General features: G+C 43.2%; 1 protein-coding gene across 3 annotated transcripts in view; it reads right to left on the bottom strand.

Moving 5' to 3' along the window:
* Positions 1–26,264, bottom strand: part of LOC124795036 — a 69,224-nt gene that overhangs the window by 26,628 nt on the left and 16,332 nt on the right. Inside the window, exons 3-4 of one of the 3 annotated variants that reach the window (XM_047258814.1) lie at positions 25,290–25,419; positions 6,191–6,348 (exon numbers count right to left, since the gene is read on the bottom strand). In XM_047258814.1, coding sequence (XP_047114770.1) covers positions 6,191–6,348; positions 25,290–25,419 — 288 coding nt within the window. Of the gene's footprint in view, positions 1–6,190; positions 6,349–21,725; positions 22,814–25,289; positions 25,420–26,264 lie in introns of those variants that run through there. The other 2 variants (XM_047258815.1, XM_047258816.1) reach the window with 2 other exon arrangements.

Genomic DNA, 26,264 nt, shown 5'->3' with positions numbered 1-26,264 from the left:
ACACAGTTCTGCGCCTAAATATGCTATATTGTTAAAGCCACATGGTTTCCTAAGAATTAGTCGTGTGGAATGCAAATGCAGAATATATTTGTCCAGCATCAGACATACAACCATCCTGCAAGTTTCCTACCCTAGTCACTATGGTGACAAACTTCAAAATGATGAAACTAGTTATTTCTACACTATTCTGGTGTCCTAGTAAGGTATCATTAGTGTGTATCCACCGCACAAGCTGCTTATAAACCAACTAGAATGAAGTCAGGAGATTGCTATAATGTCTCTTAGGAATGTAATGGATTTTATACTGCTTTTAAATCTGAAATGTATGTACCCTCAATCACACTTTCCACAACAGTTGTGCTTATTGTTAGCAGTAGTATCGCTTTTGACCGACGCGTGCATGTCTCACTAGGAAATGGAGCGAGGAAAAATCGACATGAAAATTCTCTAGAGCTGACACATTGAGGCACCACCCACGCCCTGATGCACGAAAATGCACACGAAGAAGCAGCAACTTCTCATTAGGGAATAAGCACCATGATCAGCAGCCAAAGGAGATATAACGGTCTTATTACTGTTTACAGCAGCGTCACCACGGCTCTGGTAGCATTCCTCTTACACAAGAAGTCCTGGTCTGATGTTAGATAGTTTTGCTCATGTGTAGAATAATATAACAATTTTGTCCTAACACCAAGATTCTCGAGTACAGCCCCCTGTGTGAGAACACAGCTGTGGACTGGGCTAGAAATGTTTCACTTGCTCTAATATAGCGCCTCTGTGTAACACTTATGTCGTCTCCGTTGAAGTATGCATTACGAAAACCAACGTAGTTGACGGAGGCAGGGGGAGGATTAAAACTGAATGCAGCCAGAGCATAATTTTTAAGCTTTTCTCAGGTAACCCCAATCCACCTCAATTTCCCGAATTTTATAGTACTTATTCTCAGTTTTATGTGCTCTCGGTCAATTTACGTAATTTTGCAAGTTGTTTTCGCGAATTCACATATGTCGTCGTATTTACCTCAATTTTACGTATTTCCCATCGATTTGTCACAATTACACCAGGTTTTCGTCGATTTTTATCGAATTTATGTCATTTTTTGATATTTTTTTGTTAGTTTTCCGAATGTATGTGGTCATATTGTTGGCCTACCCGTGCGTTGTTTGATTTTATGTGAGTATATTTGGGTGTCCTATACACCAGCCTACCAAAAAATACTAGGAATTCCGCTCTTCCCGATGATCTACATGCACGCATTGTGGATAGAAAGATCATGAAAAGTATAGTAACTCGCGACTCATACCTGCATGAAACTCAACAAGTGGTACAGATGGGAAACTCGTAGTCCAGAAATAAATCCGTATACTCTACGACACATCAGAGAGCTTGTTTGTAGATTCATGTAGCGTTGATTTGATGGAAACTCAAAGTCTTTCACAGTTCTGCATGCTCATATGACTTCCACTCTAGTGTGTAGCGATCTGCACCAGGGAGTTGACATGTGTATTGAGTTGATTTCTGCTACTGCACTGACATTTTTTCCCATAAGTTCAAATGGTTCAAATGGCTCTAAGCACTATGGGACTTAACATCTGAGGTTATCAGTCCCCTAGAACTTAGAACTACTTAAACCTAACTAACCTAAGGACATCACACACATCCATGCCCGAGGCAGGACTCGAACGTGCGACCGTAGCAGCAGTGCGGTTCCGGACTGAAGTGCCTAGAACCGCTCGGCCACCGCGGCCGGCATCCCATAAGTATATGTCCTTATTGCTTAGCATATGAGCTTCGGTACTTTTGTTTACACCTTTCAACTCTGCTATGTCACCACAAGCATGTCAAGACATCTACAGACTGTAGATTTCAGGTATTTTTTATGCTAGTAATAAGTTATTCGTTAGTTGACAGTGTGCCAACTGCACACATCCTGGTACGTAAGAGTTTCTCTTCTCTGTACCTAAAGAGTGCGCACCTCTGGCAATGTAATGTATAAATGAACAGTTAGAAAGTTATGCATTCAAACCGCAACCGTCCGCCAATGGCAGCTCTACACACATACATACAGAGACTATGAGTGCACACTACCAATCTCGAAATCTCGACTTCAACCATTATATGTTATTTTCGATAGTGCTACAACCCCGCAAATAGGGAAAAACTCTTCACAAAAGGATTCTGTAGGGGATGTAAGCACAGAAGAATCTCTGGTGGACCATCAGCGACAAGATGGAACAGGCCTCTATCCCTAGAGAGAGAGACGAGGGGTAGTAGGGCAGGGGGTTAAGACTGCCTCCAAGTTGGTTAGTTCGTGACAGCCCGTCAAGGACGACACAGCTGCAACTATTGCCCCTTTACACTCTTATGAGGTCGTTTCTTGCTGTAGTTATGTAATTACAATTATTTTTATCAATTCCAAGTACATGCGTTGCATTATGACCCATTGATTACGAGTGCTGATTTTCTTTTCATGACAATTTCGATAAGTAATTAGAACAGTGAAGCATTTTCCATCAGTTGTGGTAGCCTGTATAGGTCTTGAATACTTGGATTGCAGGGTGATTGTCAAGCAATGCAGGGTGAGCTGTCTGTAGCAAACTACGACGTCAAACAGCGATAGACGCAGACTTAAGCTGTGTGCTTACAGGTAACACACTTATTAAACTCCTCTCTGTCCAACACCAGCATCTTGTCAAATGAAAATATTTCCTATCAAATAAAACAAAATAGTACCTTCCACTTCAGCCTTTTTCCTGCCAGCTTGTACGTGAAGGATTGAGTTTGAGTACGTCTGCCACTAGTTTTGAGTGGTACTGTGAAATTTTTTCCCCAGCAATATAACACCAATGGTATGGCAGAGTCAATTTTTTAATTGTATTGTGATTTTAGGCACTCCTTGAGTGGCGCTATGCATAGAGTTGTGTAATTAGGCCTGGTTCTTATGATAAATTACATAATTAGGACCAATCTTTATTCCAGTTTCCCAGCCAAAACAAATAAAGTACAGTAACCTAACCTTACTCTCCTGCGGCTGGATAGTTTCCATGTGCTGGGGGCTGCACTTGGGCTTTTGGTCCAGAAGAACCAGGTCCTGGAAACGGCCCCACCATTTCTAATTTCCCACCAGTTCCCGGATGAGGAGTTGGGGTAGGTCATCAGCAAAGCTGCAGGAGAAATAAATTCCCATCATTTTTAAATTCCTCCAAAATTCGAAATTCCCGCCAAACTTCAGAATTTCCACCAAAATTCTAAATTCCCATCAATAGAGTTGGTGAGGGAGGGGTGAGGATGAGGAGGGGGAATGGATGGGGACCCATATCAAGCTGAGGAAAACACATGAAATCATCTGGGGGTGGCTGTTTGGGTGAATATGGTTGGGCAGGGTGAGGTAATTAATTACTAATTTATCAGTTTAATTAATTTGGATATCAATTTGATATCAAAAGTGTCCTAGCACTGCCATCTCACTACTACTGATTGTGCTCTCCTTCGGAAAGTTGCAACAACAGAGAACAGTAGCGAAATGCAGGAAGACTTCTGAGAGATCAATGGTTGGTAGCCGGCAGAAGTGGCCGTGCGGTTAAAGGCGCTGCAGTCTGGAACCGCAAGACCGCTACGGTCGCAGGTTCGAATCCTGCCTCGGGTATGGATGTTTGTGATGTCCTTAGGTTAGTTAGGTTTAACTAGTTCTAAGTTCTAGGGGACTAATGACCTCAGCAGTTGAGTCCCATAGTGCTCAGAGCCATTTGAACCATTTTGAATGGTTGGTACAACTGAACATTCACGTGAGTAAGCGTAATGTATTGTGCATAAATAGGCAAAAAGGTGCTGTTGACAATAAATCACGGGAAATGGTAACATCCGTTAAATTCCTAGCAGTAATAATCTGAGGCGACCTAAACTGGAATGAATGCGTAAAACTGATTGTAGGAAAAGAAAGTGTCATGCTTAGGTTAATCAGAAGAATATTAAGGAAACTCGATTCATCTCAGGAAAAAGTAACTAGCAAAACACTTTTTCAGTCGATTCTTCAGTATTATTCATCGGTCTGGGGTCTTTAAAAAGCTGAATTAGAAAAGGAGATGGGGAAAATCGAACGATGAGCTGCGCGTTTCCCCGTGAGATTATTTACACTGAAGAGCCAAAGAAACTGGTACACCTGCAGGGCTCCTGTGAGCACGCACAAGTGCCACAACTCGACGTGGCATGGACTTGACTAATGTCTGAAGTAGTGCTAGAGGGAATCGACACTATGAATCCTGCAGGGCTGTCCATCAATTCGTAAGAGTATGAGGGGGTGAAGACCTCTTCTGAACAACTAATTGCAAGGCATCCCAGATATGCTCAGTAATGTTCGTTTCTGGGGAGTGGACTCGACTAATGTCTGAAGTATTGCTAGAGAGAATTGACACTATGAATCCTGCAGGGCTGTCCATAAATCCGTAAGAGTATGAGGGGGTGGAGACCTCTTCTCAACAGCTAATTGCAAGGCATCCCAGATCTCAGTAATGTTCATTTCTGGGGAGTGGACTCGACTAATGTCTGAAGTATTGCTAGAGGGAATTGACACTAAGTATCCTGCAGGGCTGTCCATAAATCCGTAAGAGTATGAGGGGGTGGAGACCTCTTCTGAACAGCTAATTGCAAGGCATCCCAGATATGCTCAGTAATGTTCATTTCTGGGGAATGTTTTGGGCAGCGGACGTGTTTCAACTCAGGAGAGTGTTCCTGGAGCCACTCTGTAGCGATTTTGGACGTGTGGGGTGCCGCATTGTCCTGCTGGAGTTTCCGAAGTCCACCGGAATCACAATGGACGCAAATGGATTCAGGTAATCAGTCAGGCTGCTTTAGACAGGGTTCTTACGTACGTGTCACCTGTCAGAGTCGTATCTAGTCGTGTCCCATATCACTCCAACTGCGCACGCCCCACACCATTACAGAAACCTCAACCAGCTTGAACAGTCCCCTGCTGCCATGCAGAGTCACTGGATTCACGAGGTTGTCCTGTACACGTCATCCGCTAGACAAAATTTGAAACGACACTCATCCGACGAGACAACTGGTTCCCAGTCAACAGTCCAATGTCGAAGGACCCAGGCGAGGCATAAAGCTTTGTGTCATGCAATCATCAAGGGTACACAAGTCAGCTGATTGTTGATGAGCTAGCATTGAAATCTGCAGCAATTTGCGGAAGGGCTGCACTTCTGTCGCGTTGGACGATTATCTTCAGTCGTCGTTGGTCCCGTTCTTGCAGGATCTTTTTCCGGCCGCAGCGATATCGGGAATTTGATGCTTTACTGGATTCCTGGTATTCACGGTACACTCGTGAAATGTTCGTACGGGAAACTCCCCACTTCATCGCTACTTCGGAGATGCTGTGTCCCATCGCTCGCGCGCCGACTGTAACACCATGTTCAAACTCACTTAAATTCTGACAACCTGTCATTGTAGCAGCAGTAATCGATCTACCAACTGCGTGAGATACTTGTTATATAGGTGTTGCCGACCGCAGCGCCGTACTCTGCCTGTTTATATATCTTTGTATTTGAATACGCTTGCCTGTACCAGTTTCTTTGCCGCTTCAGTGTATTTGGTGCGAGAGCGTTACGGAGACGGCAACAAACCCCAGTGACCCAATGGTAGATGCTACAAGAGATGCTTTGTTTATCACGGAGGCGTCCACTATTGAAAAGAGTCGAGCAATAGAGTCCTTCCAGCACCGTAGTCTCGCGAAATGACCACAATGAGAAGACGAGAAATCACAGACATTAGAGCTGTTACAGATTTTTTTCAACGCACCCATCTAGAAAGGAACCGGGTAGGGAGGAAATGTTTGTGCTGTCAGAAGTAGCCTAAAAAACGCATGGTAATGATGGCTTGTGGAGTATAGGTGTAGATGTTCATTGTAAATGAAAATGTGTACTCAGATACGTTGGTGACCCCGTCGATCACGGTGGTGAAGGCTGTAGAAAGTGCTCAGACTTCTTTTGGCAGCGTAATGTGCAACTATTTTATGCTGTGAAAACTGATAACGCGTGCCTTCCCCATCTCGCACTGTGATGACACCGTTCCTGCATGCATATGTATTCAAGAATCGTTCTTGTATACATTTCCATCAGTGTTTGTGCTGATTTGGAAGTCAGCAGTTCACAAATGTTTAGGATAGTCGTTGTTTATTTTTTTTCTGTACCTCGTCAGATGTCCGTGGGTTGGAGCAGTAATTCGCACAGACACGTAGGTGTTTCCTGCGTCCAATGAAGAGGCGACTTTCTGGAGCCTCACTGGGGTAGTCGTTTCTGTGAGACTCTGTTGCGTTTCCTCCGAAGGTCGGGTACATCCGGTTTGCTGCTGTAAAAGAAGTAAATAGTATACAGTTATCTGCAATAAGGTGTTGTTCGCTTTTTAACCCATATCTAATACGTTAATCTTTATTGGAATTTATTTTTACACACTGCATGACGATGAGCTCGCTGGCTTCCAAATATACTGGAGACAAACATGTTAAAGAGATCAATATTTCTGACAGGCTGCTATTATATGAGGTAAAAACTACGTAAAGAAGAACATCGAACTATGGGTGATTGCGATCAATATTCGTACTCAATTAAAAGACCCTTTTAACGACAAATGTATCTTCTGAAGACATGGTGATCGACAGTAGTGTGGGAAAGTGTCATACGGCACGCAAAACACAACTGGATCCTTATTACAGCGAAGTATCAATTCCCAGCTCTATTCCATTCCGCCAGAACCATGAGTGTATTTCACAGTACATTAGAAGTACTTTTTTAATTATGTGCTTCTGGTAGATATTAGACCCAGCAGTTATCATGATGCAGTGTAAGGTTTAACACATTTGTTTTCACTTACTTCTTCTAAACACCATATTTGCACATTAAATAATCACCAGAGCATTACAGTTTGAGATCCAATCTTGAAGACGGATGTAGAATATCTTTTCATCTGAATAGAAATAATAGTTGTAAATTTGATTGCTCATTATGTCAACAAACATGTTCCTTGAGTAACAGTTAGATGTACAATGATCGAAATTTTGAACTTTCTTTTACATTCTCTGTAAGTTTTAATGATGTATCACTATTATAGTTGCGCTCTACCAAAACTACGGTTTCGGTTATTTGGATACACTGCGTACATGACATGGTAAATGGTAGTATTGGGATCAACTTCGTCCTGAGCCACTATGGATTGTTGCCAAATTTATTCAACATGGCGGCCTCTCTCCCATCTCCTTTTCCCTGAGGAGTAGGCGCGGCAATGTCGAACAGCTAACATCACCACCCCTCCATCACCACTCCTCCCCCATATCCCACTTTCCCTCCCCCCTCCCCTCCCCTGAATTCCATCCCCTTCTCCACTTCCCACCCCCTCCACCACTTGTGAATTGGCAGGAAAAAGTCTGGCCGGCCGCTGGTAGCCGAGCGGTTCTGGCGCTACAGTCTGGAAACGCGCGACCGCTACGGTCGCAGGTTCGAATCCTGCCTCGGGCATGGATGTGTGTGTTGTCCTTAGGTTAGTTAGGTTTAAGTAGTTTCTAAGTTCTAGGGGACTTATGACCTCAGCAGTTGAGTCCCATAGTGCTCAGAGCCCTTTTTTGAAAAAGTCTGTGCTCAGCTGCTCCCCCTGTCCACGCTATTTCTGATGTATATGTCCACCTGTAATTTTGAAGACCGATTGCTTTAGTTCTCAATATCGCCACCAGAGGGTGCTCGAAACTGTCCTACAGCCGCCCCCACACTTTCTGCCGCCCACTGCATCCACTTTTTCCGATCGCGTGTGTATTGTTCACCCTGTAGTCTGCCCTAATCGACAATACCTCTCGAAATTGGCAGGACAATGCTAAAACGATAACTAAAACAATTTATAAACTGATCCACACTTCGAAAAACGCTTTGTAAATGGCCTGAGCATAGCCGCATATCGCGAAAAAAACTTCGACCTTTACACGGAAAAATTTTGAAGAAGAGGAAACTGCTTGATCTTGGTGAAAAACAGTCCATCTGTACTATATATCAAATTAATTGTTTAACAATTTGCAGGAGTCAAATAGATCACTTAAAACACCACAATCTTACGATGATTCTTCTTCGTACTAAAATATACTTTCGACGCTTGATAATCACATACAAACATTTTGCAAACCAAGTAATTAAATTTCTGTCACAAATAGATGGTAGCGTCAAATATATCTCAAGTCTTGTACTCACCAACACTTGAGAACACAAGCACTCTCTTCCACCACAACATTTCCACCTTACACTGAACATACCTGGCGACAAAAACCAGACTGCATACATTCACGACCACGAAGCGCGCACCGTCCCCCAACTGCTGGGGGAACGCGCCGGCTCTGGCCGGGAGAGGCCCGCACATACTTCAGCCGCGCCAGCAGTTGCGGACGCATTTCCAGCCAGCTCATAGGCCAGTGAGACTGTCATCGTGAACGCCAAGCGATCAACCAGTCAGTTTACATGGCGAAAGGGGGGGGGGATAATCGTCCAGCACAAACACTCACCAAATTGATTCTTCTCATATTTCCACCTAAAAATTGGAGAACACAGGCAACACACACGTTAACTTACTGCTTAGTGCACTAGTCAGCCATCTAGATGGCGCTAGGAGGGCCGCCGCCAGGACTTGCCCCCGCGGCTGCAGGCACGAGTCGATTAGGCGGTAGCCGAAATCTTCCGAAATCTTTATTTCTACCCGCCGGTCGTGTGAGGCTAAGCTACCGCTTCCGGTCGGCCACTGGCCAGACGCTGTGAGACAAGCAGGCCCGGCTTGGACATTTAGTTCTAACAGTATTTCCACACAGACATAGACGCCCTAATTTAAAAAAATCCACCTTATCCAATCTCAGAAAGGGATTTTGTTGTTCATGAAACTTGAAGACAGAAGAAATCGGAGCATACACGCGTTTTCATATCGCTAAAGTATAGTTACTTCCTGGAAGTCTAAAACTATACAGTTGTATCCTCTGCGTCGGAGGTCACAGATTTGTCTGAAGCACATCATTATGATGTTGGCAGTGATCTTCCTCAGAGAAAAACAATGCTTAAAAATGGTTTCCAAATCAGTCAGAAATCTTTAGATATCTGCTTGTCAAGGATGGCGACGATGGAGGAAAGCGGCATGTTGGGCAGTTAAGTGGCAGCTTGCCTGTAGGATAAAGACATACAATACGTATCTCTAGCATTCATCATCTGCTGACCTGTCTCAGCTTGTTGATCGCCGTTCCTGTATTCCTATCGGCTGCTCCCAACCGTTACATTTATCTACATGCACCTATACATAAGAAGCTGAACGTAAGATTGTCGTCAGAGAGCAGAATTACCTATATTTAATCTCACGTTCAATTTTGGAAGAGCAAAACCCAGTGCTAGCAGGACAAAGGCCGTGCTCGCAGACCAGTGTTCTCAGATCAGTATTCATGAACAGGCTGGGTTGCTGCCTTCCTACTGGTTTCCTGAGGGAAATGGTGGGCGGATGGGTGGAGGGGGACAGAGGTTATATATACTCTCATCGTGGTTCAGTCGCCCTCATTTTGGCTCTGTCTACAGCTGCGCTGTTTTGAGTTTTCGCCGCCAAGATCAAAAGCTTCCCATCATCATCATCATCATCAGACACCAGCAGTGCTAGCAGCAAACGCCTCCGAGTTGAGGAAGAGGAAGTACTGTGTAGTTACAAAACATGCTTTCATCTTCGTGTGTGTGTGTGTGTGTGTGTGTGTGTGTTTATATTTAGGAACAAGTTAGAAACGGCAGTCATTTGTATTTCTGTTAGGTTTATTTTCTCAGCAAGTGTGTGATGGCACTTCACACTGCTGAAACTTCTCACTCAGTACTTTTCCCGTTGGATTATAATAGTTCTGTTAGGGTTTTTGTCAGAAAGTCTGAAGACTAGCCAAGGATGATTTTTGGTGCTTCCACTACTGGAACTTCTCGCTGCAGACTTTTATTTACTATGATGCGTAGAAAAAGGTGTTATTCTAATTGTTCTGTGTGAGTGTGTGTGTGTGTGTGTGTGTGTGTGTGTGTGTGTGTGTGTGTCACTATATTTTTGACAAGTAGTTCTTGTTATTTTTGCACCTTCCAGCTGTATTCCAGTCTTTTTTTCTCTTTGTTTCAGCGTACATTCATGAAATGCAAGAGAACTAAGTCGCGAGCTGGAGGATGAAAGAGAAGTTGCCTGTACAGAGCCTCAGGAGCAGTCTCCTCCTGCCGTGCCTCCACCAGCACATCAACCTTGTAGGTACATAATTTTTTTCATTTTCAAATCTTGCGGTATATACCCACGTCAAAGGAAGAAGAAGAAGTGAGTTTATACTTCTTGTTACAATAGACGACCTCAACGAAACTGACGCGGCAGTTGACAAATATCTTAACGGGGAACATTCCTCTCTCCCACTCTCTGCCGTACCACTCTGGCGTCTGTGGGTCTCCACCCCTCTAGTTAGTAGATCTCTGACACCACAGGCAACTGAGTCTGGCAGTAGCTTTCTGTCCCATCCTGTTAGTGACGGATACCAGGTTAGTGGCACCATACTGCAACTAAACTACTCAGTGATTGAGGATGCTTTTGAGGAGCAGATCTCAGTTACCCCTACAGAGAATGCTGTGAGAGGGTACTATGATCCGAGCAGCTTCCTTGAAGCAAGCATTCTCACTACAGAAAGGAAAGTCACCAAAATCATTAATGATCCACGATATCGGTCAATGAAGAGTGCTGCATTATTGCGCTGTGAAATAACACAGCCCCTCAAAAATAAAAAAAAGAATAAAAAAGTCTTGTCTACGTTTGGAGGGAGATTAAAGTGATGTCCTGGATCACCTCAATCGCTGAGTGGCTCCGTAAATTCGCCTTGAGTGCTGTATGGACCCTGTTTTCCGAAATGGAAGTTAGAGGTTCAGTTAAAGCACTCAGCTGTGTACTATATCTAGACAACCACTGTCATGTCCATGATACAGTCAATGGCGGGCACAGCTACATCGAGCTTCCTTAGGATATTTCACCTAAAATGGCTCGTATTAATGCCCAAAATAAAGAAGACAGCTATTGTTTTGCATGGTCGCTGCTGGCTTGCAAGAGAAATTACAATCATAAGGATCATCCGAAGTACCCAACTCGATACACTGGAGGTACTGACGTTCGTGGACTTTATAATTTTGATGGTATCGAGTTCCCCTTTACACTCCAGGACATTCCTAAAATTTAGGCACAGAATACCATGCTTATGGGCTGGGCGCTTGTAGCTCAGGTGATAAGTATAGAACAGAGTCGTCAGACCCGTTCATTTCTCGAAATTTGCTAATCACCATAAGATGCATGTGAACTTGCTGTTCACATATGAGGAGCATAAGGAGAAAGGATTATCATTACAGCTGGATCAAGTATGTGTCCACCCTCTATGCCCCCAATTGTCAGAAGATCATCATATGAAGCATATTTGCTTAAGATGTCTGAATTATTTTTCCACGAGTGACCCTTTGGCAAACATTAAGCTGATTGCTCTATCAGGAAATCGATACGTGCCATAATGCCTACCAAGGAAAACAAATTCTTTAAGTTTAAGAAGGCATTCCACCAGGAGCGATGCCGCTTAGTAGTTTACACTGATTTAAAAACGCCAACCTCGCTCCTGTGACACGCTGAGAAGGTGACCCCACAGTCTCACATAGTAATTTCACAGAAAAATATGTACCGTATGTGGCAGCGTACCAGTTTGTACCGTCCTGCGATTCGAGTCTTAACCACTACAAATCATGACTGCAGCGCCCAAGACCGCTCGGCTAATCCCGCGCGGCTACAAATCTTATGTCGTGGATAATACTGCGGTATGGTTACTTACTGAGCACGAGCAACTTTCGTAGGATATTGATAAGCTTTCAGCACCAACATTCCCATGACCACGTCGATGGAGAATGAAATTTTATGAGGAAGCGGTTGACTGTTACACACACATCAAAAAAAGTTTTGCATCACCCCGGTTCCCAGAACTCCTGAAGGCAGACGTTGACTGTGCATGCTGCATCACAGACACAGTCCCTTTGACTGTCCAGAGATGTCACTAAACTCCTCCAAAGATGTAAACAACCATGCATGGCCTATTACATGGAGAGGCTCTGACAGCCGATCAGTTCCAGTTATTCCACCACGAAGGAGGTACATGGCTCATGTTGTCTGTAGTTCAAGCATGCCTAAACGGAGAGTACCGCGGTTCAATCGCGTCCGCATTGTTTCTTTGTGCCAGGAAGGGCTCTCAAAAATGGAATTTCCAGGCGTGTCGGAATGAACCAAAGCGGTGTTGTTCGGACATGGAGGAGATACAGAGAGAGAACAATTGTCGATAACATGCCTCGCTCACGCTGCCCAAGGGCTACTATTACAGTGGATAACCACTACCTACGGATTATGGCTCGGACGAACCCTGACAGCAACGCCACCATGTTGAATAATGCTTTCCGTGCAGCCACAGGACGTCGTGTTACGACGAAAACTGTGCGCAATGGGCTGTATGATGCGCAACTTCATCCCGTCGTCCATGGCGACGTCCATCTTTGTAACCACGACACCATGCAGCGCGGTACAGGTGGGCCTAGCAACATGCCGAATGGACCCGCTCACCATTGGCATCACGTTCTCTTCACCGATGAGTGTTGCATATGCCTTCAACTAGACAATCATGGGAGACGTGTTTGGAGGCAACCCGGTCAGGCTGAACGGCTTAGACACACTGTCCAGCGAGTGTAGCAAGGTGGAGGTTCCCTGCTGTTTTGGGGTGGCATTATGTGGGGCCGAGTACAGCGCTGGTGGTCGTGGAAGGCGCCGTAACAACTTTATGATATGTGAATGCCATCCTCTGACTGATAGTGCAACCATATCGGCAGCATATTGGCGAGGCATTCCCCTTCATGCACGACAATTCGCACCCACATCATGCACATCTTGTGAATGACTTCCTTCAGGTTAACGACATCGCTCGGCTAGAGTGGCCAGCATGTTCTCCAGACATGAAACCTATCGAAGATGCCTGAGATACATTTAAAAGAGCTGTTTATGGACGACGTGACCAACCAATCACTCTGAGGGATCTAAGCCGAATCGCCGTTGAGGAGTGGAACAATCTGGACTAACAGTGCCTTGATGATCTTGTGGATGGTATGCCACGACGAATACAGGCATGCATCAGTGGAAGAGGACGTGCTACTGGGTATTAGAGGTATCGGTGTGTACAGCAGTCTGGACCATGACATCTGAATATCTCGCTGTATGGTGGTATAATATGCAATGTGTGATTTTCATGAGCAATAAAAAGGGTGGAAATGACGTTTATGTTCATCTCTATTCTACTTTTCTGTACAGGTTCCGGAACTCACGGAACCTGTAACGCCGGAAATGCATATCCTCCTATTTCCATCTATTGTACTATTATTTTTTTCCTTGTTTTGTTACCTCAAGATATGACATTTCTGTCTCTTTATATATTGTAATTGCTTTACTGTTTGTATATATATTTATGCATTTATGTCGATGTATAATTGGTTTGTTTCGTAAATATTATTTGTATTTTTACGCTGGGTCTTGCCTAGGGAAAACTGCTATCGAACGATTACATTGATAGGTCGTGTGAAGACTAAAAGTGTGTAGGATCTTTGGTAGTGTTAACTCTGCCGCGTGAAGCGCGGGCAGAACAGTGAGAGTCTGGCGGGAGTAGCGAGTGGAGCAGGTGTTGTGTGACGCTCCCGCGAGTTGCCGCGCTTTCGGGGTTTGGCAGCATGTAATTGCGCTCGACTCGCGATGATAGTTTCTGACATGGTGTCGCGGACGGGAAGCATTAGCTGGCGCACATCAAGAGCCCGTTTCGCCTGGTGACCGTGTCGAGAAGAAGGCGCGCCAACATCCAGCTTCTGCAACAGCGACGGCCGACAATGAGTGACTGTCGCCACCTCCTCGATCGACGGCTTCAAACCTTCAATCAACCAACAAGGAAGACTAAAAGCACGTAAAGTTTCAGAACTGTATGGCAGACCTCAGCTTTTCAAATTGGTCCATTTGCCTCGCAAAATTACAGCAACTTAGCATGAACCTTTGTTGCTCATTGTCCCAATTGCATTGCCAAGCAGGGTCCCTTCCTTTTCCGAAATGAACCCGAGTGTCGTTGAAATTCAAACGCCAGCATTAAAATAATATATTTAGATTTCACTGCTTTAATTTCAAAGTTCAGTAGCTGGCTACAATATTTAGGTTACACGAGCACAAATTTAGAGTGCGAGTTTTGTTAGCATATTTTAGCTTACCTGTGACTGCAGCTCAGCTTGGTACGTACTAAATTTTACTATTGTTAATAGTTCAGAATCATTTAATTCAAGTTCAAAGTAAAATCTCTTGTTTCTAAATTGCGTAGAGTCAAGTTGCTTTTGAAATGATTGTTGAGGTAGTCCAAGACTAACCGTATTTTACTGGATTTCGATGTGCTTCAGAAAGAAAGCTCACTATTAACTTCAGTCACTAAATTAACTTTCGATTTTCCGGTTTTATTAATTCTTTTGCTAAATTAAGTCAGAGTGTAGCGAAATTTATTACTTCTGACAAACTTTCAGTTTTCACACTACACGTGTCAACCTTCAGTTGCCACGCTTCTAGTGTTAATTATATGTGTAATAACCTTTCTTTTTCAGTTACTATAGTAATTGTCCTTAGGACTGGCGACCGTGATTTCCCCCAAATCTCAAATATCTAATTACCGCTAGTTAATTGTTAACGTAACGGCCGCACATTTACTTTCTTTATTAACTTTACCCCTTTTCAAAATTAATTTCCACCAGTTTCATTTGCATTTTTCCTTTCATTTAGATGTAACCCTTTCCTCCCTCTTTACCGACAGGTTAACTTCGGTGACGATTGCTTTTCCAAAACTCCCATTAGGTACACGCGGTTTCATTTTTCACTGTCATTAAGGTCGGTAAGTGAGGGGGAGGGGAGGTTAGGCAAAAATTTTTTTATGTCTGTATTTGTGCGTTATGTTACATAGAAAGGCGGAAACCCCTCGTAGGGATCACTGCCATCTTACAGGGAAGATCTATGATACAGCTCACAATACATGCAACTTGAAGTACCATTTACAACGAACATACCCGTTTCCTTTCAGAATTTAAGCGTATATGACGCTCTTGTTGGCTAATTTCGGTGCGCAGAAAGATCAGGTTTATGTCCTGCGTGAGAATTTTGAGAAGTATATTTCATGCTCCAAACGAATGACGCCAAGACTCACTCTCCAGTTCCTTGACTCGCTACGCTTTATTCAGGCACCACTCCAGAAACTTGTTTAAACTGTAGCTCAGAAGGACTTGCAAATCACTTGAGCCATAGTTCCTGACGGGGAGAAGTATCTGCTTGTGACTAGGAAGTGTTCAAAAATGGTTGAAATGGCTCTGAGCACTATGAGACTTAACGTCGGAGGTCATCAGTCCCCTAGAACTTAGAACTACTTAAACCTAACTAACCTAAGGACATCACACACACCCATGCCCGAGGCAGGATTCGAACCTACGACCGTAGCGATCACGCAGTTAAGACTGAAGCGCCTAGAACAGCACGGCCACACCGGTCGGTCACACTTCCTAGTCTACAGAGAGAAAAGGACTATTTACAACGTGTACAGAAACGAGACGGCAATTGTAAGAATCGAGGGACATGACAAAAAATGGTTCAAATGGCTCTGAGCACTATGGGAATTAACATCTAGGTGCTTCAGTCTGGATCCGCTACGGTCGCAGGTTCGAATCCTGCCTCGAGCATGGATGTGTGTGATGTCCTTAGGTTAGTTAGGTTTAAGTAGTTCTAAGTTCTAGGGGACTGATGACTTCAGATGTTAAGTCCCATAGTGCTCAGAGCCATTTGAACAATTTTTGACTAGGAAGTGTGTTTTCCCAGAAGAGTGTCGAGATTTATGCAAAACTCAATGAAACTAGATTACCTGACATAAATGCATTCTGCAGCAACCTTACAAACAATGCCATAAGGAATGCAGAGTATGGGCATGCTGTGAATGTCTGGTGAGAGTTCTACATATCCACTTTTGGAGAGTATGCACAGCTGTATATGGAGACAGATGTGCACTTGCTTGTAGATGTTTTCGCAAAATTCCGGAGTCTATGCATGACCACATATACCCTGGATCGTGCCTTTTTTTACGCCCCCTCCTGGGTTATCTTAGAAGGCTATGCTGAGTAAGTGAAGCGCAGAATCGAACTGTTGACTGAGGCTGACATGCTTCTTTTCTTTGTGTGAGGGACTAATGGATGGGTGAGATGTTCAGCACATCCGATAAATCGAGTTACATCATGTACGTTGATGTGAATAACTTATATGGGCATAACGTGCAACAATCGCTGCCAATTGGCGAGTTTCGATGGTCCAATGACGAATGCGTCGGATTAAGTAAAAATTTCCGCAGTGGTGGGGGTGTGGCGACTGATTCTGGCGTAGGGAAGCAAAACTCACGTACCCTATTAGTATAAATGATGCACGTAGCGACTTGTCACTGTGTCCAGAGCAACTAGTTCTGCCAGGAGGCCCCACCCCAAAACAATGCTGTCGTATTCTCCAGCAATATCTCAGCTTAGGGATGGAACTGGTTAGAATCATCTGGGCTATCACCTTCAAGTAGTCCCCTGATTGAAGCAGGATATTGATTTGAATTCGAAACAGAGAACGTCCACGACAAGTACTTCGAGAAATATTAATGAATTAATAAATAACTCAATTTTCGGTAAAACAATGGAGAATTTGAGGTAACATCGTGACATATTGTTTAGAACAGAATGGGATGGTCTTTGGGAAGTAAGAAAATGCATCTCCAGACCGAATTTTAAGTGGGTGACAATATTCAAAGAGAACTTTGTTGCTGTGGAGAAGGCGAACGTTCACGGAACCTATGTGTGTGGGGATGTGCATACTAGACCTATCCAAACTCCACATGTACCGATTCCACTACAGGTGTGTGAAAACTCTTTTCAAAGATCCAAATTTACTGTATATGGATAGAGATAGCTTCACCTTATGGCGCGAAGGGCCGCAATCCATATAACGTAATGAGGTACTATGATGAAGCATGCGACACTGCTGGGTACGAGGTTGATAATCCTTACGGTACTGTTCCACAGAACAAGAAGGTTATCGGACTTATGAAAGACGATGTGAATGGGTCACCTATTATGGAGTTTGTAGGTCTTCGAGCAAAAGTGTAAGCATATTGCACGTTGGAAGAAGCCATCGAGAGGTCGGCTAAAGGGGTGTGTGGCATCGAGAGCCCTCTTGATGGAAGATTATTTGACTATTTCCAGTGCCTGTAAAAAGATGTTTGCAGTGCTCTGCTGCAGCATATGGCGCGGCAAATTAGTATTCGATCGAGTGGACACAAGGCGCACACTGTACTGCAATTTAAAGTCGGTCTGTCGCCTAATGACGATAAACAGGTCATTTGTGAGAACAGTATTGAAACTAGGCCTTACTCACATTATTCATTTGATGAGACTTGAGTGTGCGTGTGTGTGTGTGTGTGTGTGTGTGTGTGTGTGTGTGTGTGTGTGTGTGTGTGTGTGTGTGTGTGTGAGTTTAAATGTTGTATGGATAACCTGTTTAGCATAGTGTAAATATTTTTAGTTGTGTATCATGTACACTTATGTAAGTATCACCTGCACATCATAGGAGCTTACATAGCTGTGTACTATGTGCACCTACAGATATTCCCCAGCACAGTGTGTCATTTGTAAATATTTCCGTGTGTGCTCATGTAGACATCGGTCTGCATATATATCATATATGCCAACAACGACAAAATGTCATTCCTAAATATACCTTGAATACAAAATGTGTGCTCCCATTGCTATGTACCGTGTACACTTGTAAATAGATCAGTTTTTAAGTTTCTCCCGCTGCCAGTCATCTAGCCCGATTAGGTTTTAGTGTAGATAGCTCCCACTTCATCAAAAACATTCTCAACCAGTGGTACTGAAGAATGTAAAAATATTCTCAACCATTGCTACAGTTTGGTGGACTGTGGAAGGTTTTGATTTGTCTAGTCATAGTTATTAGTAATAGTGTGTAAGCTGAAAGTGGTAGCAAGTCACAGTAATAATTATCTATGCACTGAATATCGGAACCAAATTGCATCTCAAGAACTAAACTGTACCCCCAGAACTACATTGTATCAACCAAACTGAATCAGAAGAACTAAATTGTATATCCAGAACTATATTGTATCTCAAGAATCAAGCTGTAACCTCAAGAACTAAATTGTTTCTGCGAGAACTGAATGAATGAAAGATTCATAACTATTCAAACCTACCCTAATTGTGTATATAAAAGACGTGCAAGACACAGCTGATAGTTCTGAACATGGGTGCCGTTAAGGAGCTGAAGTTTAAGATGGAGAATAACAAAATATATGTAATAGTTCCATGGGATTACGCCTGTCGTGCAGCACGTGTTTCCTTATGGGAGCAGGAGGCATGCGTCCAAGTCTGAGTCCATATGCATATAGCAAACGTCTAAAATTATTATATTTCCTGTGCTTGAGGAGAACCACAGATGTGATACGAACTACCATAGTGTGAAAGAAATAATGTATACATATTTTGAGGGAAAAATTCATTTATTTTTCATCCAACTCAAAAGTAATTTTATATTTTCATAAGCAGACACGACAATCTTTTCAACCATCTTCTTCTTGAGTTGGTGGAGAGCAGGGGACGCATAGAATTCCAGGTCTTGAATGGTGGCAAACTAAATGATTCGAAGCTTTCATGTGATCTTCCCCTTGCTTTTGACGTAAATGGTGGTATCCATGTGGTCGAATATTTGAAGCGACGTCACCATATCTTTATACAGTATTCCAGGATCATCGCAGCGAATTCCATTGTAGAAACGTGTTAACCTCCTTGCACGCCTCTGTGTTTTAGCACACTTTGCACTCTTGAATGACCTCTGTAATGCATTGTTTGCTGAAAATGTCTCTATCACACTAGCATTTCTGTGTTTGCTATGAATGCAACTTCTGTAAATATGAACTGCCTAAACTGATCATCATAGAAACCCTGAACGTCTGTAATGATGTTCACGCCTTGATATACCATTGTGAAATGTTCTGGATATAGTGCAGCACTTGTTGATTTATACAACTCATTGCACAACACCAGTGAGCAAGCAATAGTTAATCACACAGTCATGTAGAACTAGAGCATACGCTGCAATGTGTTCTGGGAAATGTGCGAAGATTCAAATTCAGTTCATACATCTATAGGTCCAGATTTAATTATCTCGCTCTGTTTTCAGCAGTCTATTACGATTATTGGCTTCAGATCCTTGAATTTCCGTGGGCATAGTAGACATCCCTTCTCTTCTTCATAGTAAGAAGCACGGAAACTCACACACACGCCATACGCTAGACTGTATACCTTTTCATCCCATTGCAGGTGTAAATTGTCATATGGGTATAATCTAGAGTTGGTTAACCTAAAACTGTCAAATTGGATGGAATCATTTGGTGTAGTCTCTCTTCCAGTTGTCTGAAACGAAAGTATGATGCATCTGGGGGTCTCTAATTGCACAGAGGTTTTAATAGACTGCCGGCCGCTAGTGGCCGAGCGGTTCTAGGCGCTTCAATCTGGAACCGCGTGACCGCTACGGTCGCAGGTTCGAATCCTGCCTCGGGCATGGATGTGTGTGATGTCCTTAGGTTAGTTAAGTTTAAGTAGTTCTAAGTTCTAGGGGACTGATGACCTCAGAAGTTAAGTCCCATAGTGCTCAGAGCCATTTGAACCATTTTAATAGACTACGTTTGTCTGCTTGCAGTTGGTAGCGCTGGGTACTTAATAATCTGCCATGACTGGAAGATAAAAGTAGAAATACACCAGCATTCCAAACTTTTAAAAGCTTCAAACGCTGCTCATCAGATACAGTAACGTCTGGCATTTTCCATATTATTTTATTGATGGTGATCTCGTTCTTCTCTCAGGCGCCTTGAGTGTATGAGTTACCTGTTGCACTCTGTACCAGAACAAGTTCCTGTTTAGAATTCAGAACAACTCACCACATGTCCTCAAATTATCCCATAAGCAGTTTCAGAGGTCTGTGTGCAGAAAATTTCTTGTAATCCTACACTGTTCTACCCACTGTCTCATGTATGAACCATCCAGCATTTTCTAAACTGTTCAAATCCAAGGGAGAAAAAGGGACATACATTATAAGAGTTGATGTTATACCTGTATTGTGTGTGTCGTCAATCTTGACCCCTTTAACATCGTACCATATCTCATGAAACAGGAACACGAAAGCATTACACGTAAGGTTCGATGTCACTGGAGGTACTATCTTTTTTGTAAATGATCCATTAAGATATATGAAACTCCTACAAGGGAAGATTACAGCATCTTGGTGCTTGATGACAATCCTAATTTCATAGTTCTTGTGGTTGAGGCATTAGGTCTGGCGTATAAAACACTCATCGTATTGCACTGTGATAGTTATATTGCGAGATTTCAGACCTACTGTTTTAAAAAACTTGTAGTTTGCACGTGCCTCGCTGTTGTGCTGTAAAGTGTGAAATTGTGCGTTGTGTACATTGGTTTTATTCCTGGTGCCTATACTGTCTTCGTTGACAGTATGAGGATGATGGGAATCTGGTGGCTGCTGCGAGTCCTGGCTGATTGAAGACCACCGTCGCTTCCAGTGCCGACAGGTTCCAGTGAGTTGAATGTTGTCGTAGTAGTCGTCGTCGCTTTAGCCTTCGACAGTTCCCAACTGGTTGAAGCTCACCGCCGCTTCCGGGTCCTTGCACATTCGAAGTCACTGCTGGTTCCATTTTAGATGCAGTTGTACAAAGGTCCCTCACCACTTATCTTTTGTCTTCTTCCAGTTGATGGGGAGAATCTGTAAATTGTATGAATCAATCTATTGTTGAGATAGGAGTTGGCAACTGTGTAATTTCGCAGAGAGTTCATCAATAGATTCAGTAACTGGTTTAAAGGTTTCTCTCAGTGTTTGGCCTCAATCCAAATGTACTAACTTTAACAGCTGTAACTTCTCTCGGACAGCCTTCTGTGTCACAATGACCTTATGCTTAGTCGACATTTTCAATCTCCACATATTTTTACAAATTCACTGAATGACACATCAATCGCTTCATGTTCTTAGTAAATGTGCTTTAAATTCAAATTGTCTTGTGAAGGCTATAGTGAAGTTTACATTATCCCTCATCAACAGTTTTGGGATTCTGGAATATGTCTGACTCAAATAAAACACATCATCATCCATATGATGTCAACAACTGAAACATCGTAGATTTTGATCCTGGTTTTCCACAGCAACATGATCGAACTTGAAGACAGTGCGTGGCTTTACTTTCTGTGGTTGGAGGATTTCACTGCTTTAAGTGAATGTCGTGTATGTTACGCCATGTATCTCATTCTTCCTCTTCCTCTTCTTCTTCTTCTGGTCTTCCTCCGCGCCATCACAGGACCAGTCACTTACAACAAAGTCCTTATGTCGTGGACGCTTCATCCATCCTGCCATGATACCGACTACATCAGATATTGACATGCATTAGGCTTTTTTAGAAAATATATGTCATCAACTAAGCTAAAGATTATACATACACCTGAAAGTGTCGTTTATCATTCACTTTATCAGTGACTTAAGACACTGACGTGATTCACACAACTTGCTGCTGTTGTAGTATTCTAGATATTGCACTGAAAATACTGATAGCAATAACATCATTATTATTTTTATTCAGTAGTCGTTTACAGGGTGCACCACTTCAACAAAATCAATTGGTTCTTTCTTCATCTTCATGCTTGCACAGAATTTGGCAAATAAAGCTTTCTTGCATGCACAGAATTCAGCTTGTATTTCCCTCAAAGTGATGGGTATTCCTTCAGTTTCTTCTTTTGGCACCGTGTTGATGATGTGTTCTAAATCGTCTACATGCACACTATACGTATGGAGACAGTTCAAAATGTCTTTACACACAGTTTGAACATGAGGCAACCGTCTATTAAGTCTGTCCAACACAATGGTTTGCACCATCTGTAGACCAAATAAGTTCATAATGGTGGAGTGCTGAAAATAAATGGACCGACCACCTCATCTCAGCATGAGTGCACCACCGACGTAGAATGATGATATAGATAGCGTCAGACCAGCACACCAAATATCTGGGAGAGAATGGGATGGATCAGACTCTGTGGTCATCTGTTGACTGATGTAGGGTTCTGCATTACACAAGTCATCTCATTCCAACTCCGTAAAGTGCACTTTGTCAGTTCTCGGTGCATTTTTGATCTCTAACATGACATGCCAGTCACTATCCACTGATGCTTCTATACCAATATTTGAGCGCTTTGAAGCGCTAGCTGTTAAATTATAACTTGAAGTGAATAGTATTATAACACTGGAAGGAACTGGCACCTACTCATCCACCACTAATACACTCTGTCCTTGTAGTAACACTGGAATGTTTTGGGATGGTGCATATGTCAGAGACCAGCACTGACCTGCACCGTGTGGAGTAGGACTCTCAGTACACTTGTTCTTGGAGTCAGAGGGTGGCTAAGTGTCTTCGTTACACAAGTCGACGTTGAGGATAGATAACAGCAGCTTGTCCTGCTCCAAATGCTGGTGAGGTGCACTACAGGATCCCATGGTGCTGCAGGTACTGAAAAGTCTGAGGTTGCTGCAGGTCCCAACAACTTGGTGACTGCTGCTGCTGCCAGTCTGGACGCATTGGAGGCTGCCGAACAAAGAAGGGAAGCAATAAGCATCCGCTATAAAGACATGGAGTTAGACAAAGTGATGGAACTTGACAGAGAAAAGGAAGAAGTACTATGTGCAGTAATAGTAGCACAGACATTTATAGAGTACTTACTCTTCTGCTTCTTCCTATTCTGATGGGAGACGCTGGATGGTCTCAGCTGCTGCTGCTGCTGTTGTTGTCGTTGTTATGACTGAGACTGATGGGCTACGTCGTTCAGCTTTTGTCCTCTGCATCACTCTCATGTGACTGGAAGTACCATTCATGCATTCTTATTGGCTTTCAGGTGGTGGATGGCAGGAATGCGTGTTCCTATTGATTCTCGAGGGTAGTATATTGGAGGGGGGAGGGGGCAAAGGCCATTTCAAGTTCCCTCAGTGGCAGATTTGTGAATTAACTCATTCGTCCAGGATTGTTGGTGAAGAACACACATTTGTCTCTTACAAATATTGATGGGCCATTTCGGAAAAGGTAGACAGTTCGTGCGCAGGTTGCAATCTGTATGAGCTGCGAAATGCATCTTCAGCCACCCTGCTGCAACACCATTATTTGCTGAAAAGTATTCTTCTTACGCTCATCCATTATATTTTGTTACCAACCATCATGTAGAGGGCTATTGATGTAGTTCTCAGCTGCATGTTTACATGCGGTACACTTACTAAATTCCTCCCTGTTTGACACCAGCATCTCATCAATTGAACACACTGTGAACACAGAGATGCTTACGCCAGAGTGGAAGAGTGGCTTGTCTCTTTGCGCTTTGGAAGACTGACTGGACTTATCATGAAAGATCAGCAGCTACAGCACATGTATCTGTCAGCATGAGTTGCGAAATGCACCTTCAACCCATCCAACTGCATCACCGTTATTTGAAGGAAAACATTGTTCTTACCCTCACCCAATATCTGTGCTTTCCAAGCCTCATGCAGGGCGCTATGGACACAGTTCTCAGCTGCATGATTATATGTAATATGGCTGTTCAACTCTTCCCTGTCTGAAACCAAGATTTCATCTACTGAGCACATCGTACAGACAACTGGTGAGATCCTTACACACCAACAGCTCAGCACAGACTATTTTCCCACCAATTCACAAGTGGGGGAGAAGAGAGGAAGTGAGGGAGGGTGGGATGTAAGGGGGGGAAAGGAAGGGAACTGGGAGAGGGGGGGAGGAATGGATGTGGTAATGACATCAGTACGACGTTGTATATCAACCCCCAGGGAGAGGAGGTAAGAGAAGCTGTCCTTTTGAATAAATTTTGCAACAATGCAGAGTGGCTCAGGACGAAGTTTATCCCACCACTAATGATAGGATTACCAGTGGTATTGGTGCCACTGGTAAGGATAGAAACATGAATGTGTGAGAGAGAAACTTGTAACCGATGACCTCTCTTTGTTTTCTGTTGATTTGTTTTGGACATAATTAGAATCACACGTCAGTCAGTGTTAGTCCACTGAGTATTTTATATCCTTACGAAATATAAATCCATTTTATAAGTAATAAAAATTAGAAGAGCAAATAATTTCTCTGCTTTTATGCAAGCAAAGCAATTACTTCTGACGCAAGGACAGTTTACATGTGCAAACATAAAAAAATCTATTTAATTTTTGTTGTTATTTTGTATTCAACAGATCGTTTTTCATCTCGATTAAAGGAAAAAGTGTCCTGTTATTACAAGTAAGTGCGGAAGTTGTTTATGAATAACGGAAAGATGTTTGTATAGAGCTTTTAATTATTTTTTTTTAGGAAACTGTGTTTCATAGCACTGATGATGAATCTGTATTGTTTTCTTTATTTCTACTACAACATACCCCTGTTTCATTTTACAAATCAACATTTTTCGAATAAGACCAGAATTAACTTCGACAGTTTCAATTTTGCAATACATACCATTTATTTTTAAGTAACAGACAGAAGGATAACGATGTAGAACAAAAATATTCCATAACTTACGCAGCCCTTATATGTCCTCACTCAGTTTCTAGACGGTTCTCCCTTCTGGTTTCTAGAGGAACCTAGCAAGAGACTGATTGCATACACAAGCAAAGCAATCGAAATTAGGTAACGCCCTATAGGTATGCAACACACTTAACATACAGGTAACGCAGCTACGATGTTAATTGTCCAAAGTTCCTTTGAAAACTATCATAGTGTACAGTTACTTATGATAATCTACAGTAGTTTCACAACTCTAATCATTAGGAATTAAATAGACATGCTCGTTTGTAATCACTATATTAATATTAAATTTCTGTATATTAATACTTGGCGATTGCGATGTCACTTGCTTTGTCCTATAAGCGACAGTATTTAGCTATGTCTGTAACAGTCACGACGAACAGTGTAGTCAAACAATGCATGAAGCCATTCAAAGAAATCTGTAAGACTCTGGACTGTCTGCTGCGTGCCTCAATTACAGGTAGTGTATCTCGTTGTTGTTGTAAGTCAGTCTTACCGCTGGAGGCTGGTGGGTCGTGTACCAGCTGTCCCAGACTCTCTCCCGTAGAAGACAGCCGCAGAGTTAGCAGCCTGCCACCCGCAGTAGAGCTGGGATGGTCTCGGCAAGTTACCGAACAGCGGCCATCCTACAGAGACAAGTGAAATACCCTGAAATAAACGCCTGAAAACAGAAATATTGGATGGTTTATTCAAGAGAAAGAGCTGAACAAACTGTGCAAGTCAACAACGCGTTGTTTCACCTCTGTCCCTTAGGCAAACAGTTTCCACAATTGTTGAATGTCGTTCTGAGGGATATCGTGCCAACTTCTGTCCAAGTGTTGCATTAGATCGTCAAAATCACGAATTGATTGAAGGGTTCTGACCATTATGCTCCAAACGTTCGCAGTTGGGGAGAGACCTGGCGACCTTGCTGGCCGAGGTAAGATATGGCAACCATGAAGACAAGGAGCAGAAAATCACACCGTATGTGGAAGGGCATTACCTTGCTGAAATGTAAGCCCAGCATGGCTTGCCCTGAAGGGCAATAGCATGGGGAATGAGATTTTCACTCTGCAGCGGAGTATGCGCTGATGTGAAACTTCCCGGCAGATTAAAACTATGTGCCGGACCGAGACTCGAACTCGGGACCTTTGCCTTTCGCGGGCAAGTGCTTTACCATCTGAGCTACCCAAGCACGACTCACGCCCCGTCCTCACAGCTTCACTTCTGCCAGTACCTCGTCTCCTACCTTCCAAACTTTACAGAAGCTCTCCTGCGAACCTTGTAGAACTAGCACTCCTGGAAGAAAGGATATTGCGTAGACATGACTTAGCCACAGCCTGGGGGATGTTTCCAGAATGAGATCTTCATTCTGCAGCGGAGTGTGCGCTGATGTGAAACTTCCGGGCAGATTAAAACTGTGTGCCGGACCGAGACTCGAACTCGGGACCTTTGCCTTTCGCGGGCAAGTGCTTTACCATCTGAGCTACCC

This window comes from Schistocerca piceifrons, chromosome 4 (genome assembly GCF_021461385.2).
Source record: "Schistocerca piceifrons isolate TAMUIC-IGC-003096 chromosome 4, iqSchPice1.1, whole genome shotgun sequence".
Classification (NCBI taxonomy): Eukaryota; Metazoa; Arthropoda; class Insecta; order Orthoptera; family Acrididae; genus Schistocerca; species Schistocerca piceifrons.
Note: the sequence above shows the minus strand (reverse complement) of the source record. Positions and strands in the feature narration are given on the sequence as shown.